Genomic DNA, 19,737 nt, shown 5'->3' with positions numbered 1-19,737 from the left:
AGGAGATCATGTTTTCCTGAAGGTTACTTCGACCACGGGAGTAGGTAGGGCGATTAAAGCAAAGAAGTTGAATCCTCGATACATTGGTCCATTTCAAATCCTGGAGAGGATTGGACCGGTGGCGTATCGGATGACTCTACCAACTCATCTTTCGAACCTGCACGACGTATTTCACGTGTCGCAGCTTCGGAAGTACACTCCTGATGCTAGCCATGTGTTAGAACCCGAATCGGTTCAGTTAAGGGAAGATTTGACGCTTCCAGTGGCTCCAGTCAGAATTGATGATACTAGTATCAAACGATTGCGTGGAAAGGAGGTTTCATTAGTCAAAGTGGCTTGGAGTCGAGGCGGTGTTGAGGAACACACTTGGGAACTTGAGTCGGAGATGCGAACGGATTATTCGCATTTATTCTCAGGTAATTGAATTTGAATTTTGTGGGCAAAATTCCCAATTAGGTGGGTAGAATGTAAGACCCGGTTAATTAAAGGCTAATTAACCCATAAATGAGAATTTATTCTAGAAAGCCAAAAATGTTATTTTTATGGCTGATTGTGATAGAGAAAATTGAGACGAGAATTTTGGTACCAATTTTATAGAAATCGGACCAAGATTGGACCGAACGGGCCAAACCGAACCAACCGGACCCAAAGTGGGCCCTTGGCCCAACTAAACTAAACCAAAACCCTAGTTTTCAGCACTCTCTCTCCTCACAACACACTCAAACATGCTGAAATGGTGGAGAGGAAGGGAAGAACACTCTCTCAAGTTCTCTCCCTTGGTTGATCTTCAAACCACCATAACTTTTGTTCTAGAGCTCCGATTGCCGCTCCGTTTGCGGCCACGCGTTCACCGCAGAGAGCTCTACAAAACCCATACAATCAATCTTGAGGTAAGCCACGTTTTACTGTTCGAAATTCCAGCCCTTGATTTCGAGTTTCATGAGCAAAAATGTTGAGATTCTTTGTGATTTTGTATGAAAACATGGTTTTGGGCATACTTTGACAGGACATAACTTGTACTACGAATCTCTGATTTGTGCCAAATCTGTTTAGAAATGAAATTGGATCCGGGATGTCCATGCCGTTCGAAGAACGGGTGAAAAATGGTTTAAAATGAGGAAGTTATGTCCGTCGGAAGATTGGGGTTTGGATCTGTGAATTCTGCAGTTTTTAACTTAGAAAAATTTGTAGCAGAATAATCCCCCGCGCGTAGGCGCACTTGGCGCGTACGCGCCGTTCTTCCAGGAAGCGCCATCCACGCGTGCGCGTGATGTGCGCGGGCGCGCCGAATGTGCTGCATCGAATGCCCAGCCATTTTCCAGAGAGTTGTGCCAGAGTTGTGCTAGTTTTGTGCCTGGGGCGCAAGAGTACCCACGCGTACGCGTGGCTGACGCGTGCGCGTCGTTTGGCTATTTTTCAACCCGCGTTCCTGTTTTTGACATTCTTTATATATATATGATCTCGCATTAGCTTATCCCTGTTCGTTACGTTATCGATCGGAGTGTTGCGCTTTCGAGTTACGGTTTTTGTTTACCCCTTTTTCTGCAAAGGCTCCTAGTTATAATCAATTATTCATACTACTAAACGTACTAAATTTTGGTTTTAGAGGTCGTAATACCTTGCCATCTCTGAATTATGACTTAAGCATAAGACTCTGTATAGTAGGGTGTTACAGAATGTAGTTTGATGTAGTAGTAAAATCCTATACAGCCGTGTTTTCTTGTTAACCCGAGCGACGAATTAATGACCTCTGATATTTGCACCAAGAATCACTAACCATTTTCTAATCCCATTTAAATTCAATTTTTGATAAATAGAAGAGTGACTATAAAATCTGCTAGATACTAGTCGTCCTTAAAGATGTTAATAAAATTGTCCATGAGATTCTAATTACATCAATTATGCTCCTGAAATTAGCGAAAGTGTACTACGTTAGTCCCTGACCTATTTTTCGTTGACGCGCTGACGTAGCTCGATGACATGGACTGTTAGTGACATGTGTCACATCATGGTTTGGCCATGTATAATGGTACGATGATGGGTCAGTCAGTGATACGTGACATGATGATGTGAATAATTATTTGACGTGTCACAATACTATTTAGCCACATGTCAGCTTGTGCCACGTGTGGCAACATTATTCGTGTACGTTCATCCGCTATATCATCATTGCAGATACACCATGGTCCTTAATTGTACACTAAGTGACTCATTTTACTTCTTGAAAATTGAATGTCATGCATTAAATTAGTCTCTTTACTAGTTTTTTTTTTTTATTTTTTATAAATTCAAAATTCTTAATATCTTTAAATGCATTAATCCATATTACCATTTGGTTTGGTATACAAATTAAGAGACCTATATTTTATTTAAATACAAATATTTTTGTAAATATTTTAAAGATTTTTGTTTTAGTCATACCATTTTTTCATAATAATTTAATATTAAAAAAATTTGTAACATACAATTATGTTATTTAAAAAAGGAATCATATCATTGATTAAAAAGCACATGTTTAATTTTTTCCAAAAAACATGTATTTCATAGAAATCAAAAAAATAAAAAAATAACTACGCTAAGTGTATACTAAAATCATCTATTAGTATAACATACATATTAGAATATAAAATACACATTAAAGATAAATTAAACACATACATATATTTGTACATAAATACATGGTGATTAATTTTGGTGACTGATTTTAGTGTACAAATAATATCTTTTGAAAAAGGTGTGTATTTCAATTCTTAATTTCTCATAAAAAAACATACGTTTTTGGTGAAAAATAAAAAAATTGTGTTTAATCAATTATATAATTTTTTTGTTAAAATAACATATTTATATAAATTATTTTGGTGCCTGATATTTAATTTAAAGGAATAAACTGAGTCATTAAGTGTAAAGTTAAAAAAAATTTGGCGTATTTATAATGATGACACTATGAATGATATATAGACAAATAATGTTGTGATACGTATCACAAGTTAACACGTGGTCAAATAATATTATAACATATATCATAATCATCTACGTCAATAAATCATGTGTTATTAATTGGTCCGTCATTATATATTACATGTGATCAAATCATGATATAACATGTGTCATAATTAGTGTAACTGAAATTTTAGATATAATTTTTGTATAGGATGTCAATGTTAAAGACTATTTTAAAAATTTGTTCCTCGTTGGCAACTCCAAAGTAGCTACCATAGACACAATTAAGTTTGTGCCAGCCCAGAACGCACCTTAGAGCCTAGCCCTATGATGAACACATCATTAGAGGGATGTTAACACGAACCTCAATTTCATGTAATATAACCATATCATTAGATGTCTATGATTGTATGTATCTTTTGTTTCTTTATATTCTTGTCGAATTCTAGAGACTGAATATAATTAAATATTAAATAAAAAAGATAAAATATATTTAGAGTGGAAGGCATAAGTAGATTGTACATCATTTTTGTGTGTGCCCGTATTTAGAGAGAATATATGCATGGTGTCTAGCTAATATTCTAAATTTATTTGTAATTGACAAGGAGGAAGTGTTTGGCACGCTATAGAAAAGGCAACGTAGAAGGAGAAACATCGTGCCTTGACGTCTACGAAAGAATAATAATATACAGTATACACATGTCAATGTTTTATATATGAACTTTGTTAGGTAGACGGTATTTTTGTGAACAATAGATTTTAAAATTAGCTCAATAAAATAAAAACACATTACATTCTTAAATTATTTACGTAAATTTTAATATTAGAAAAACTATTCACATATCTAGTAAATTGAACATTTAATATATCCATTGTTTATATTGTTTAGTATTTTTATTGTCTACCTACACTTTTCTTATATATATATATATATAGGGACGGATCTAAGTGCAGTGGTGTGGGGGCAAGCGCCCCACTATAATTTGAAATTTTTTTGAGTAGTATATGATAATAATATTTATTTGCCCTTATTAGATTATTAAATTTGACCCCATAATAATTTTTTATTCAATTTTTGGTACTTAATCGTCAATTTAAAAATTTTATATTAGATATTCGTTAGAATGATCAATTCTCATATTTAAACGAAATTAGTGTTTTTTTTTTAAATCAACTCAAAAGAATATTATTTATCTTCTTTTCAAATTAGCTTTAATTTTTGCGTAGTAACTATATTAATTGAAATAACTTTTTTAACTATGAATATCAATAAGAGTCAGGAAGTGAATTTTTAAATAATTGTTTAGTAATATATATGGAAAGAGAGAAATTTTGATGGTAGTGTTAAGAAAAAAATTACTTAATTTTTTAAAAATATAAAATCTAAAAGAATAGAATTTTAAATTATATATTATTATTTAAATTACTATTTTAGTGTTTTAATTTGTATATTAGATATTTTGAAGGCTAATCATATTTTACAATAACAAATATAATTATAACAATAATCATGCTATATGTACATAAAAAATAATTATCTGTATAAAATACATATTAAAATATAAAATTCACATTAAAAATAAGTTAAACAATACATGTATTTATATCTTTCTCTATTAAATTATACATAAACTTTTTTTTTTATTTTTAATTTCTTAACAAATACTGTAGATCATTATTATAGTAAAATCTTCCTCTTTGGTTGAGTCATGACTCACTTCATACCCTATCGGTCAATCACCATTGGCCTTGAAAGGAATATTAATTCCCAAGCAAGGGCATCCCTGATTTAGTAGTACCCTCTGGAATGTTTTTATAGGGTAGTTCCCTCTGCAGTAATATAATAATTGTGGGTCTTTCCCAATGAAAAAGGGAGTTTTTTTTTCCTTATTGAGATAACTTCGAATTAACGATGGATTATTGGTAATATGGCATAGAGTAATCCTAATTGTGGGTCTTTTCTATGGCATGCAAATTTTAATTTAATTTTCATGTTTAAGCACAGTTACAAATGTGGCTAATGCATGTTTTTTGCAATAATAGAATGCTTCTATTACCCACGGATATACAGTTGGTTAATTAGATGTTAATCTTGTCTAAGTACTTTTTTTATAATATCAAAAATAATAGCTAACACCATCAAAATCACAGGAAGCTGTAAAACTAACGCCTCGTTTGATCACATCACTTAACTATAACTGTCACTAATTTATATTAGCTATTATGGTTGTATTTAGTTAATATCTTTTAAATACATAAACACAAATATATAGAGACATAAATATAAAGATACACAACTAAAGTTTAAAATACATATATAAAACCTAGTTTTCCTTAATCCTTTAAGAAGTATAAAATAAAATAAGTTGTTCGAAGAGTTAAGTACATAAGATTAAACAAAATTATACACCAAAATAAAATCTCAAAAACCACTTGCTGCAGAATTCCAAACGCCTAGCGAGGTGCTTCTCGACCTGCATCTGAAAAACAACATAGTATGGGATGAAAATCGGGAATTCTCAGCATGGTAAAGGTGCCACGCACATAACATATAAGGTCTTGAGAATGTCAAAGGCAATCACTACTAGAAATAAAGCTTTTTCAGACAAAAATTTCAAACGAAATTTATTTCGTCTGAATGTCTTTTTAATTTTGGACAAATTTGAGACAAATTTTGAACAACTTTTAGTGGAGATTTTGAAAGAATATATTTTGTCATAAATTTGTCTAAATTTTGTTCCAAATTTTGGCGCCAATTTTTTTTGGATGGCGCCAAAATTTTCATAGAGTTTAGCAACACATTTTAGACAAAAACTAAAATTTGTCCGTATTCCATCCAAATATGCGCAATAACTTCAAACGAATTTGGGACGCATCTTGAAAAATGTTAATTTTATCTTAAATTTGTCTGTAATTAATCTTAAATACTTTTACCATAGCTTACTCTTCGAAGTAGCCAAAATTTTTTCCCACAAATTTAAAACGAAAATAACATAATTTGTAAATTCCGTATGAAAGTGCATTAGTTTTCAAACGAATTTCAAACGTTTATTGAAAAATTTTAACATTTAGTATAAAAATATTATTTATATTTTAAATTTGTCTATAATTTATCCCAAATATTTTTACTATTCCAAAATTAAATTTAGATTTAATTTTATTAAATATTTATTTTTTAAGTATCAACGCTCTAGAACTTATCTTTTAGATACTATTACTATAATTTTATCTTTTTTTAGTACCATCTCTTTATTCTTAAAGCGCGTGTAATAACGCTCTTCTAATGAGAGTGATTTTTGTTGATGTTGTACTGGACCTACTTGAATAAAACTTGAATGAAAAAATATTTAGATGTCAAGCATAGCTCCATTTATTATTTTTTTAAACAACATGCCTATGGAGAACGAAAATAATATTTTCAGACCTTTTCTTAATCATTTACAATTTACATTTTTAAAAATATTAAAAATGAAGAAACTCAGACGGCACTTGAGTTCATCCAATAGGATCAGAACATGAATTGAAGGACCCTATCCAACACAAAATTTGGAATACATCATCTCCCCAACAAACTTTGCACCAGCCGGGAGCGCCAAAAATCCAAATTTTATTCAAAACCGCCCTTTTGGTTTTAGTTTTGAATAAAAAACTGCTTTGCCATCACAGAGAGCCCTTTCGATTTCAGTTTATAGAGAGCCCTCACCCGATCACTCACACTGTTCTGCCTCCTACCTGTGACCGCCGCCGATCTTCCAGGTTGCATCCTGCCAGCTTCTGACTTCGCAACTCAGGCGACCACCACCCTCTCTCTTGTTTCGCGCTCACAAGTTACAGAGCCCTAGCTCGATCACACTGCTCTGCCTCTGCTTATGGCCGCCTCCGACCTTACGGTCTCAGACCTTGCACCCTCGCTAGCCACCGACCTTGCACCTCAGGCAATTTTCATCCTCGTGGTTCACACTCACAAGTCATAGCTCTCACCCACTCACATTGTTCTGCCTCTGCATGTGGCTGCCTCCTCCAATCTCGGCCTCGCAGATGAATGAAACAAAAGAATCGAGTTAAATCAATGAAGCAAATTCATACCTAACGCTGACAATTCATTGGAACTTTGGAAGTGCAATGATGAAAGAAGAGACGGAACACCACAACAGCACGGCGCTGATGAGGATGCTAACTCACTGAGACCCATGTCGCCGCTGCCTGTTGAGACAACAGCGTTGAGCATTGAGAACAACGACACTGAACGACAATGAAACGACGCGGATGCCCCGACAACAGCAGAGAGAACAGGACGCTCCGAGGTTGAGAACAAATGATGCAAAGAAAGAGGCTAAGAACGATGCAGGAAGAGGAACTGAGAATAGCAATGATTGCTGGGCTGGACGACGACGACAGAAAACCAGAGAAGAGTAGAGATGGTGGTGGTGGTGGTTTTGTGTATAAAGAGGCGAGTGCAGCGAGTTTAGAATAAAAAAATTAAGAATGTTCAAAATAAATTTTAAAAATATTTATATTATATGTAAAAAATTAATAATTATTATTAAACCCCTATATGGAATCATATTTAAAACTATTACTTGTGCATATCACAAAAGCTCATTTGAGTATGCTTATTAAAAACAAACCGCACTATATTAAGTACATACATCACTTCGATCTATGCACTCAAAATTCCTTTCTTTAACAATACTAAAATGATAATTTGCCAAATTATTATATCTTAATTATGAGAAGAGTATAACAACCCTACAAAATTATAAATTGAGAAAAATGTCATGATTATTGAGAGAAAATATTTTCTCTTATTTTTAATTCTTTTAACAAGTCAAAATTTGTTGAACCACGTGAGGAGTTTGTACTCTTTCAACTTGTTCTACTAGGGTTTATCCTAAAACAGAATTTTTTGTGCCGTCTAGGTTAATATTTTATTTTTGTCAATTTCTTCTTTAATCCTTTCTTTATTGCCTTCTTTATTCTTTTCTTTTAATTCGCCATGAGAGTTCTTTCATGAAATTGTCACGGTTTGGGAAAATTCCTGACAGTTCATAACCTTAAAGGGATGTGCGAATCTCATTTTCATGAGATTGTGTTTCTATGTGAAACAAAAAACCAATCTTATCTGGTAGAAAGTAAGTTGAGATCTTGTCATTTTACAGATTGGAGGATTGTTAGTCCGACGGGTATAGATGGTGGATTGGCTTTAGCATGGAAGGAGGGCACAACGGTTGAGATTCTTGTTGAAAAAGAGTATTTTATAGCTGCCAAGGTAACTGATCCTGCTTTAAACTATTCTTGGGGATTGATTGGGGTACATTAAATAGCTTGGATGGGATTTGGTCTACCCAATACATAGAATTTTCCTCTTTTGTATAGTGTTTCTTTAGAAAAGTTGTAATTATGGGTGATTTTAATATTATAGTGAGTCTCGATGAGAAGGAAGGAGGGGGATTAAAATCAGCTTCATTTATTTCTGAATTTGTGAATTTTAATGATGGGGTGGATTGAAGGACTTGGGTATGATTAGGAGAAGGTTCACCTAGACTAATAGGCGACGAGGACATGACCAGATCAGGGAGCGGCTTGACCGTGCACTTGCAAACGGTGAGTGGATGGATTGTTTTCCATTAGCCTCGCTGTCTCGACTCGCAAAAAACGGTTCAGATCATGCGCCTATCCTCCTTGATACAAATCCGGTCATGGAAATATCTAAATGGAGCTTTAAATTTTAGGAGAGATGGTGTGGTTTAGAAGAAATTCTGGTAATTATCACTGAAGCTTGGAAGGAATGGGTGGATGGCTCAACAATATTTTTTTGGTTAAAAATTTGAGGCATTGTAGGCACCGTATTGCTCAATAATGGCAGCAACAGAACAAATCTATTTTAAAGAAGAACATTGGTGAACTCACATCTCAGGTTGAAATTCTCAGAGAGGAGGGTATTACAGGGGGAGAACAGGTTGAAGCCTTGGAAAATAAACTAGAGGATGCTTACTTTAGGAAGGAAAGCTATTTGAGGGAGAAATCTCGTGTAAAGTGGCTAAAAGAAGGGGTCAGAAATACAAGTTTCTTTCACCAATCATTCTAATCCAGAATCTGGAGAAATAAAATTTGGAAACTGGAAAAGAATGATGGTACGTATGCTACCACTCGTGAGGAAATTGCACAAGTAGCTGAAACATACTTCAAGGATATCTTCACATCGATTAACCAAGCTAATTTGGCACAAGCATTCAAAGATTTTGAAACCAAAGTTTCAGCAATCATGAACAGAAAATTAACTAGACTGGTCAGTTTTGATGAGGTAAAACGTGCGGTCTTTAGTGTTCACCCCCCAGAGCGCCCCTGGTGATGATGGATTTAGGGCTAAATTCTTTCAATTCTATTGGAGTTTAGTAGCGGAGGATGTTTTTAAGACTGTTTGTAGTTTCTTTGTCAATGGTAGACTACTAAAGAGCTTCAACCATACACAAATCTGTCCCATTCCTAAGATTCCTGATGCAAAGGATGTGACACAGGTTAGACCCATCAACCTCTCCTCAGTTGTGTATAAAATTATTTCTAAAGTACTAGTCCATAGGCTACAGAAATTTATGACTTCGCTGATCATCCCTAATCAAAGTGCCTTCATTAAGGGTAGATTAATTTCAGACAATGTCCTAGTCGCTCATGAATGTATGCACTATCTAAAGAGAAAGAAGAGGGGCCTATCGAGTGAAATGGCTGTTAAATTGGATATGAGCAAAGCCTATGATCGTGTTGTGTGGCATTTTTTTTGTTCATTTTGGAGAAGCTAGGATTTGAATCTAGGTGGATGGTGCATGAAATTAGAACTCGCACAACTTTACCAGCAAGTGCATCGGGTCATCCAAGTAATACCTCAGGTGAGTGAGGGTCGATCTCACGAGGATTGTTGGACTGAGCAAGTAATAGTTATCCTGTTGGACTTAGTCAGGTAAACAGTAAAAGATGGTTGTGTTGAAAGAACATAAAACAAGATAATGAAGAAAGTAATTAAAGGTTTAGTGTAAAATCGATGTAGGAAAACAGTTAAGGTCTCAGAGATGTTTATCTTTCCTGATTAAAACGTCTTACCAACTATTTTAACAATGAGTGATTCATTCTATGGCAAACAATAAGTGATTAAAACCTAATCTCTTAGCGATTTAATCTCCTCTAATCCTCACACAAAGCTACTCTCGTGGTCATTCAATTTAGATTAGAGGGTGAAGTTCAGAAAACTAGTTTAACGCCACAAAAATCTCAATTACCCAAAGCTAATAGGATTTTATGTCACATATCCCAATTAGTAGTTCATGTAATTAGCAGTTTAGGAGGAGTGTTTTCAAGATGTAGCTCAAGCGAGATAGCTCTCTCGAGAATCACAAGAGCTCATGTAGAATAAGGGTCATACTCTCGTTTCACCCAAATTCATAAGATTAAGAACGAAAACAACACCTTAGAATTGAATCAAATATTAATTAAAATAGAAGAATAATAATCCTAATCTATAGAGATAAATAGAGCTCCTAACCTTAACTAGGAGGTTTAGTTACTCATGACCTACAGAGAAAATAGGGTTCTGAAAAGATGCAGAAGGAAGAAGGTTCTAAACCTATTTGATCTTTTCCTTTAACTACTAACCTAATAATAAATGTTAACCTAAAAGATATTATTTTAAAATAAAGATTACAAAGATAAAATAAGATAGAACTAATAAATGCTAAATCCACATGGAGGCCCAATAGAATGTAAAACGGATTGCTTGCTGGCGTTCAACGCCAGGATTGGGTGTTGAACGCCAGAGAGGGAAGCGCGCCTCTGACTCTATGCCCCCCTGCTGGCGTTGAACGCCAGGTGGCCGTTTAGCACTCAGGGGGAGCTGCCAGCATTTTCCTTTCTTTCTCCAGGCTTCTCCAAACTGTTCTAAATTTCACCTAAAACCATAAAAACACAAGAAAAACTCAACGTAGCATCCAAAGGTGATTTTTGCACTCAAATAAAGTAAAAGTAATTAAAATCTAACTAAAAACAATATAAAAGTAACTAGAAAAAAGGTATAAGATGCTCACTAAAGAATCTGCTAGGCTTCCTCCTCTAAAACACAACGCATGGTCATCCCATCTGAGCATCTCTTAAAGAAATAGGGTTCATCCCACAAGTAGTACTAAGCATCATACAAAAGTTTTTCGACTTGTTGTTTTGTGTGCTCTTTGGGAATGAACCGCATGGCCTTATAGTTTGCAATGTCTGCAAACCACGATGCCTTGTGAATCACAAGGAGGTACTCATCTGGGAATGTCTCATTCACAGCAGTAGTAGGTGGTGGCGTTCCTTCCTCAGGCTCAATCCTGGACAAATGATCAGCTACCTGATTTTCTGACCCCCTTTCTGTCCCTGATTTCAATGTCGAATTCCTGAAAGAGAAGCACCCATCTGATTAATCTTAGTTTAGAATCCTACTTGGTCAGAAGGTATTTAAGAGCAGCATGGTCATTACAAATAATAACATTTGAATCAATTAAATAGGATCTAAACTTATCAATTGCATAGATGACCGCTAGTAATTCCTTCTCTGTTGTGGTGTAGTTCTTTTGAGCATCATTCAGAACACTGCTGGCATAATAAATGACATGCATAAGCTTGTCTTGCCTCTGCCCCCCAAAACTGCTCCTATGGCATAATCATTGGCGTCACACATTAATTCAAATGGCAGATTTCAATTTGGTGCGGTAATAATGGGTGTAGAGACAAGCTTTGCTTTTGAAGTTTCAAAGGCATTCAAGCATTCTTTATAAAAAAACAAAAGGTGTGTCAGTAGCTAGAAGATTGCACAGGGATTTTGTAATTTTTGAAAAGTCTTTTATAAACCTCCTGTAGAATCCTGCATGCCCTAAGAAACTTCTGATTGCCTTAACGTTAGTAGGTGCTGGTAATTTTTCAATTACTTCCACCTTAGCTTGATCAACCTCTATTCCTTTTATTGAAATTCGATGACCAAGAACAATCCCCTCACTTACCATAAAATGACATTTCTCTCAATTTAAAACCAGATTTATTTCTTGGCATCGTGTCAGAACTAAGGCTAGATGATTAAGGCAAGAGTCAAAGGAGTCACCAAAAACAGAGAAGTCATCCATGAATACCTCCATGAACTTTTCAACCACATCTGAAAAACTGGAAAGCATACACCTTTGAAAAGTTGCAGGGGCATTACAGAGGCCAAATGGCATCCTTCTATAGGCGAATACTCCATAAGGGCATGTAAATGCCGTCTTTTCTTTGTCCTGAGGATCTACTACAATTTGATTGTAGCCTGAGTATCCATCCAGAAAGCAATAGAACGCATGGCCGGCTAGTCTCTCGAGCAACTGATCTATGAAGGGCAGGAGGAAGTAATCCTTCCTTGTGGCGTTATTGAGCCTCCTGTAGTTAATACACATGCGCCATCCTGTGACAGTTCTTGTTGGGATCAACTCATTCTTTTCATTGTGGATTACTATCATCCCTCCCTTCTTGGGCACCACTTGCACTAGGCTCACCCATGGACTGTCTGAGATATGATATATGATTCCAGCCTCCCAAAGCTTTGTGACTTCTTTCTGGACCACCTTTTTTATAACAGGATTCAATCATCTCTATGGTTACACAACTAGCTTAGCATTATCTTCAAGTAAGATCTTGTGCATACATTTGGTCGGACTGATCCCCTTTAATTCACTTATGGAACACTCGAGAGCAGTTTTATGGCTCTTGAGTACTTGAATCAGTGCCTTTTCTTCATGCTACTTTAGGGAGGAGCTGATGATTACTGGATAAGTGTTTTTGTCCCCTAGGAACACGTACTTTAAGGATCGGGGTAAAGGCTTTAGCTCGAGTTTAGGAGGCCCTTCCTCTACACTAGGCGTGTTTAGTGCCTCCTTCTGAGGTGCTGGCTCATCCAGTTCAGGCAGAGTGTCTTGAAGAAGAGTGTCCAGTTCCTCTTCAAGTTTTTCAGCTTCAAACACTTCTTTGACCAAGGGCTCTATGGCGTCTATCCTCATGCATTCCTCAGAGGGATTTGGGTATTGCATAGCCTCGACTGCATTCAGTACAACCTCATCTTCATTGACTCTAAGTGTCACTTCTCCCTTTTGGACGTCTATGATAGTTCTTCCTGTGGCTAAAAAAGGCCTTCCTAAAATGATGGATGCATTCTTTTCCTCTTCCATATCCAGTATCATAAAGTCTCCAGGAAAGGTAAATGGTCCCACTTGCACAAGCAGGTCTTCCACTACTCCCAATGGGAATTTAACTGAGGGGTCAGCAAGTTGAAGACAGATGCGGATATGCTCTATTTCTTCAATTTGGAGTTTCCTCATCAGTGACAGTGGCATTAGGTTGATGCTAGCTCCAAGATCACATAAAGCCTTCTTTATACAGGTATTTCTAATGGTGCAGGAGATTATAAAGCTCCCAGGATCTTGCAGTTTCTCCGGTAGATTTCTCTGAATGACTGCACTGCATTCCTTGGTAATTATAACTATTTCTGCCTCTCTCCAGTCCCTTTTGTTACTCAATATGTCCTTAATGAACTTAGCATAGGTAGGCATTTGTTCCAGAGCCTCTGCAAAGGGGATTTTTATCTCAAGCTTCTAGAAAACTTCCAAGAACTTGGCAAATTGCTTGTCATTTTCTGCCTTCTGAAGTTTTTGAGGATATGGTAGCTTGGCCTTATACTCTGGGGCTTTTGGCAGTGCAGGATGCGTATCCAGGGTGACTGGAAAGGGGTTATCATGGTATCTGAGGGAAACATCCTTTGGATTGGCATTTATTGCTCCTCCCATCTCTAGGCGTTGAATGCCCATTTTGCTCTCTCTTGGGCATTCAGCGCCCTGGATGATGCTCTGGATTGCTACATTTTCAATCTCTAATGTCTCCTTTTCGTCCTGTGTTTTATTGTTCTGAGATTGGGTATCTAAGATCTTGCCACTCCTCAATTGAATAGCTTGGCATTCTTCTCTTATCTATCCAGATAATTGCTGTTTTGCCTGGTCCACGTGTGTCTCCAAGTTTCGGAGGGAGGCTTTGATTTTCTGTATAAAGCTTTATTGGCTTTTTGCAATTTCTGTAATCATGGATGCCAGGTTAGATGCACTGTTAGGTTGAAGGGGTTGGGGAGGAGTGTTGTTGGCCAAACTCTGCAAGAATTGCACTTGTTGTGTGAGAAAGTTCAGCTGTTGGACTAAAGATTCATTCTGGCCAAGAATGGTGCCTTCAGTAAACTTTTTCTTGGGTTCCCTTCTTACTGAGGTATTCTCAGATGTAGTATTGATTGTTAGCAACCGTCTCAATGAGCTCATCAGCTTCTCCAGGTGTCTTCTTCATGTGTATGGAACCACCTGCAGAATTATCCAGGGACATCTTGGTCTTATCAGAGAGTCCGTAATACACTACAAGAAAAACACTCATTCAGCCACATTTTTTTTAAGCTACATTTGAAAAGCGTAGCTACGCTTTTTCGCATTGTGCCCTTTTGTAAGAGAAAAGGAAACACTATTGAGGCATCACTTCAAAAGCGTCTCCTTAGATATTTTAAATATCACTTATAAAGCGTAGCCAAATCTAAAAATCTATGAATACACTTTTTTTTATCAAAGGGGCGCTTTTAAAAAGTAACCGATTTGTTAAGTTTTGGGTGCGCTTCAGAAGTGTTGCCTTAATCTATGTAGGTCCAAATCCCTGTGAGACTTAGTAATTTTTTTTCTTTTTCATCCATACTTCACAGTTCACACCAACACACGCGTAACTTAGCCAAATCGGTGCCTCTCAGCTCTCACCACCAACACTAACGCTTTGATCTTGTCGTTATCGAAGAACCACTTTGTGCCTCTCACCACCAACACTCAGATCTCACCACGACCACTTCGTGCCTCTCACAACCCAAATACGTTTTGCTGTCGTCGCACCAATCACTTGAGATCCATCGGTGTCGCCACTCCAGAACCACAACTCCTCTTCCACACTAACCGTTCCTCTTCCCCACTCGACGCTAACCACTCGAGAACCATCAATCGTCAGCATTGGTCGTTATCAGCATCGTCAGCTTTGGTCCTCAGCATCGTTAGCACCAACCACTCGACGCTAACCCCAAATACATTTCGTTGCGTGCTCACAATCCTCGTCAGCATCGTCCTCCTGTCGCTCACCATCGTGGTGGTGAAGTTATGTACTTTTAAGGTTTTAAAATTTCAGAGTGTTAGGGTTCCGATTTTAGGGATTTCAATTTGGGGGTTTGGGACTATTGCATACTGTGAAAGTTTCTAAATGTGATGTTGTCTTGCTTCCTTAGAAGAATCTTTCTCTTCAGCGCATGTTTGTAGTTTTGACTGACAAGGAGCAACTTCTATGGCTACATCTGGGTGCCTGTAACTTGGTTTCTAGGTTATTGATGGGATACAAAATAATGAAACAAGTTCATGAAAATTAACTAAGAAAAAGGAGTGATAACAAAGTTGAGTTTGCAATGCAATCCCTTCTAGGCTATTAGCCTTTGTGGTAAACAGGTTTCAAACTTGCAATGCAATAAAAAAAATTAAGAGCTGTTTATATTTGCTTCTTCTTTTGGAATTTGAAAAATCTCTATAAAAGACCAGCTTGATGCAATTTGGGCTAAGGCCTGTCGTCCATTGTTACTATTGTGGGTAGATTTTTTAGTTCCCACAAGGGTAAGGAGCTTGAACTTTCTTATTCATTATTTTTGCTAAATACTTGTGATCTCAGGTTTTGTTTTTAAGCCAATACTAAAAGTATTCAAATTTTGTGCTATCTGAGACCACCTGCTCAAATTTAAGTTACTCCTAGTTATGATATGTGTGATAATAATTGGTTGGACTAAAGAGTAGGATAACTATATGCTTATATCAAAATGTGCTATTTAAATATTTCATTTAAACAATTTTGGCATTTAACTTAATTTTTTCTGATCCTCCTTCCCACTTTTTCCCCTCCTTACTTATTGTAGGATGTGATTATTTCATTTCTTTTGTAGGGTTTTCAAGAATAATGTTCCTCTTTTGTTAAAGGGAGAGACTAAGCATCAAATTCTGAACAGTATTATCAAGGACTTTGTAAGATTAATAGAGATCAAAAGCAGCTAACTTATCCTGTGACCTACAGGTCATGGTAGCAGCCTCATTCATTGGGGCACTAGTTTATGCAATAGTTTCTATTTTTGCAGTATGTTAGTTCAAAACTAACTAGTATTTTGCTACTAAGAAAAGGGAATATTTGCACTGATAGAGACACAATACACAATACACAATGCACATAGATATCCAAATCAGTTAGATATATCTATGTTTATGAGTTACAAAATATAAATATGATTAACTTGTTTCTAAATTATTGTTAATATGTATAGACTTTACTGACCTGTCCTTCTCTTGTGGTTTTTCTGCTGATATATATTTTAGATTCATCTTTTATGTCAGTTAAAGTAAGTAATCAAATAATTTCTCTTGGTTCTGTTCACATTGATAATTTGGATAAGGTGAGCTTTTTATAGCCCTTTTATTTTGTTTCTTCTGAACTTCCAGCTTTGGTTAATAAGGCTAATTTCTTGTTATTAACTTATATTTTTCTGGGCTTGATCAGAATTGTACTTTTAGTTTATGCCTTGTTCATTATTTCAGATACTGCACTTATTTAATTGATATGTATTTATTTATTTAATTGCTCTATAGAGATAACCAATGTGCATTAGGTTCAAAAATTCTCTTATGATTGACACTTTTGCTTCGGTTTGTCTACCTTATTCCTAATTTTTTCTATATGCATATCTATTATTGTTGAAATAATTTGCGTATCCTGAATGCTTAGTACATGTGACTTTTTTGACCTATCCTTCTGTTGTGGTTTTTCTGCTGATATATGATTCAGATTCATCTTTTATTTCAATTAAAGTAAATAATTCCCTTAGATTTCTCCCGATTCTGTTCACATTGATAATTTGGATAAGGTGAGCTTTTTTTAGCCCTTTTATTCTGTTTCTTCTGAACTTTCAGCTTTGGTTAATAAGGCTAATTTCTTGTTATTAACTTATATTTTTCTGGGCTTGATCAGAACTGTACTTTTAGTTTATGCCTTGTTCATTATTTTAGATACTGCACTTATTTAATTGATCTGTATTTTATTTATTTAATTGCTCTATAGAGATAACCAATGTGTATTAGGTTCAAAAATTCTCTCTCATGATTGACACTTTTGCTTCGGTTTTTCTACTTTATTCCTAATTTTTCTATATGCATATCTATTATTGTTGAAATAATTTGCGTATCCTGAATGCTCAATACATGTGAAACCAGTTTCTGCAAATTGATTTATGAAAATACACATTGAAAAATAGTGGTTTTGCAGAATCCTGTGTCTTTCAAGTGGGATTGAACAGATTATACACACCCAATTAATTTTCTTACAAAACCTGAAAATTCATACACACCTAATTAATAGTGGTTTTTCCATCAAATATTGACATGCTATTACTATTTAATACTAACAATACACAGAATCAACTTATATATAATTAGAAGTTTGTTACATTAGATATTCCTTTTAGTGTTGAAAAAGATTTGGATTTTGAATTGGATTAACTCCACTTGATAAAAAAGGGTTGAGTTGAGAACTTGAGATATACAAATACCTGCTTTTCATTTTATGAAAGCAGTGATTTGAAATACATAAAAAGTTCACTATGTATTGCCCAGATAACTTACACATTTTGCCGCTATTGTCTTCATCTTTCAATGTATTGCCGCTATGTTATATCATGCATCACACTACTTTGTATGCTTAATTCTTTTGATGCTACATCAGTATCTTTTCTGAGACCTGCATCCAATGTATCATTAGGAGCCCTGCATAATTCTGTCTTCTCCTTAGTTCTTATCCTCATGTGCGTGTACCATTGGAAGTTTTATTTTCAGGGACTCTTATATGAAGCTTATTTAATTGATTTACCTTTACTGATTTTACTAGGTGAATTTTTCTATGGCTAAAGTTATTCATATTGAAAAAATAGTGTATCTGCTAGATGAGCATTATGCTGTTGTCACTGACAGCTTGCTTGTATTGAAGCTTCATTAATAATTTTAAATACTGTTAATTTCAAGAATTTTAAATAATGAATTATATACCTTTACCCCCTAAAAAACCAGAATTTATCAATAACTTGCACCAATAATACATAATATTGACTTATATTATTAGAAAGTTGACTTTGTTTTTTGTTTGCATGGACCAAAATTGAAGGTAGAAGTTTTTGGTTAAGGTCTTTGATTAAACCCTAATTTTGTGGTTTATCTTGTGCTTAATTTGGGAGATTTTATCAACTTTTCTCACATTTATTCAATGAAATAGCATGATTTTGTAATTCTCCCTAAATTTGTGCTTAAGTGTGAAAACATGCTTTTTAGGCCTTAAAATAGCTAAATTTAATTCACTTTAATTCCATTCGATGCCTTGATATGCTTGTGAAGTGATTTTAGATTAGAAGGCAAAGATTGGGTTGAAGGAATGAAGAAAAGCATGCAAAATGGGAGAACTCGTGAAGAAATGAAGGAATCGCAAAGCTGTCAAACCTGACCTCTTCCTACTCAATCGATCATAACTTGAGCTAAAGAGGTCCAAATGAGGCAGTTCTAGTTGTGATGGAAAGCTAACACCCAGGGCTTCAAAATAATATAAAATTTGCCATAGTTGCCTGGCGTTTAGAGACGCATACACATGCATCACGTATATGCATCTGTGGATCAGCATGGGTCATTTTGAAGAAAACGTGACCAGCGATTTCTAGCTCATTTTGGACCCAATCCAACTCATTTCTGATGCTATTGAACCCAAGGATTGAAGGGGGAATAAACCAAGTAGTCATAGTTGAGTTTTCATCATGTTTTAGGGTAGAATTCTAGAGAGAGAGGCTCTCTCCTCTCTCTAGACTTAGGATAGAAATTAGGGTAAAGTTAGGTTAATCTCTCTCAAATTCAACTTTCAATTCTTGTTTTGATTTAGTTTTTCCTTTTAATTTCTTGTTGTCACATCTCTATTCTTCTAGTTTTACTTGTCATTTTCTTTATTTTGTCCTCTTTTATGTTTATGAACCCTTGTTGATTTCAATTTTCTTTTAATGTAATTCTATGTTTCCATGCTCTTTTATTGCTTATCTTAGTTGTTATTATTGATTTCTTGCTTATGTTAGTTATGGGTTTCTTTAATTCTTGCATATGGTGATGTTTACTTTTCTTGCACTCTAGGTGTTTGTTAAAATACTTCCAGTAGTTTTTGAGTAGTTTTCTTTACTCTTGGCCTAGGCTAAGGTAATTGAGTGACCTTGAGTCATTGGGTCTCATTGAATTGGTGATTTGAGAACCCTTGGTGATCAATTTAATATCCGTTGACACTAACCCACTACTAATCTAATTAGTAGATAGGTTGGGACTTATGGGTTGATGTGATCAAGCCTATTTGACGTACTTCAAGCTTAGGAGTAGATATTACGTACTTAAAGCTTTTGGCGGTAGACTTAATAGGTTGGCCCCTCAAAATTATCAATGTATGGTTTGTAGACAAGGATGGTGATCTCAATTACCTATGTCTAGCCAAGAGTTCTTTTCCTTTATTTTATTAGTTCTTACCATTTACTTTCTTGTTGGTTACTTTTCTTGTCAAATTATAAAATCAAACCCCCTTGTATTTTCATAGCCAATAATTGATCACTTCATTGCAGTTCCTTGTGAGACGACCCGAGGTTTAAATACTTCG

General features: G+C 35.4%; 1 protein-coding gene across 1 annotated transcript; it reads right to left on the bottom strand.

The window, feature by feature from the left end:
- LOC107607017 lies at positions 11,108 to 13,532 on the bottom strand. The gene is made up of 2 exons (XM_016309009.1): positions 12,787 to 13,532; positions 11,108 to 11,357 (listed from the first exon to the last, which is right to left on the bottom strand). Exons 1-2 carry the CDS (start codon positions 13,530 to 13,532, stop codon positions 11,108 to 11,110), a joined length of 996 nt encoding a protein of 331 aa, XP_016164495.1.

Source organism: Arachis ipaensis, chromosome B07, assembly GCF_000816755.2.
Source record: "Arachis ipaensis cultivar K30076 chromosome B07, Araip1.1, whole genome shotgun sequence".
Taxonomy (NCBI): domain Eukaryota; kingdom Viridiplantae; phylum Streptophyta; class Magnoliopsida; order Fabales; family Fabaceae; genus Arachis; species Arachis ipaensis.
This window is presented reverse-complemented; position numbering and strand designations above follow the sequence as displayed.

Bases quoted from the DNA above. Each gene is read 5' to 3' on its own strand.
- LOC107607017 (XM_016309009.1), bottom strand. From the start codon at position 13,532: ATGCCTACCTATGCTAAGTTCATTAAGGACATATTGAGTAACAAAAGG. The intron at 11,358-12,786 runs GTACGTGTTCCT...CTTCTCTTTCAG, and splicing joins CCTTTACCCCGATCCTTAAA to GAATTCGACATTGAAATCAG.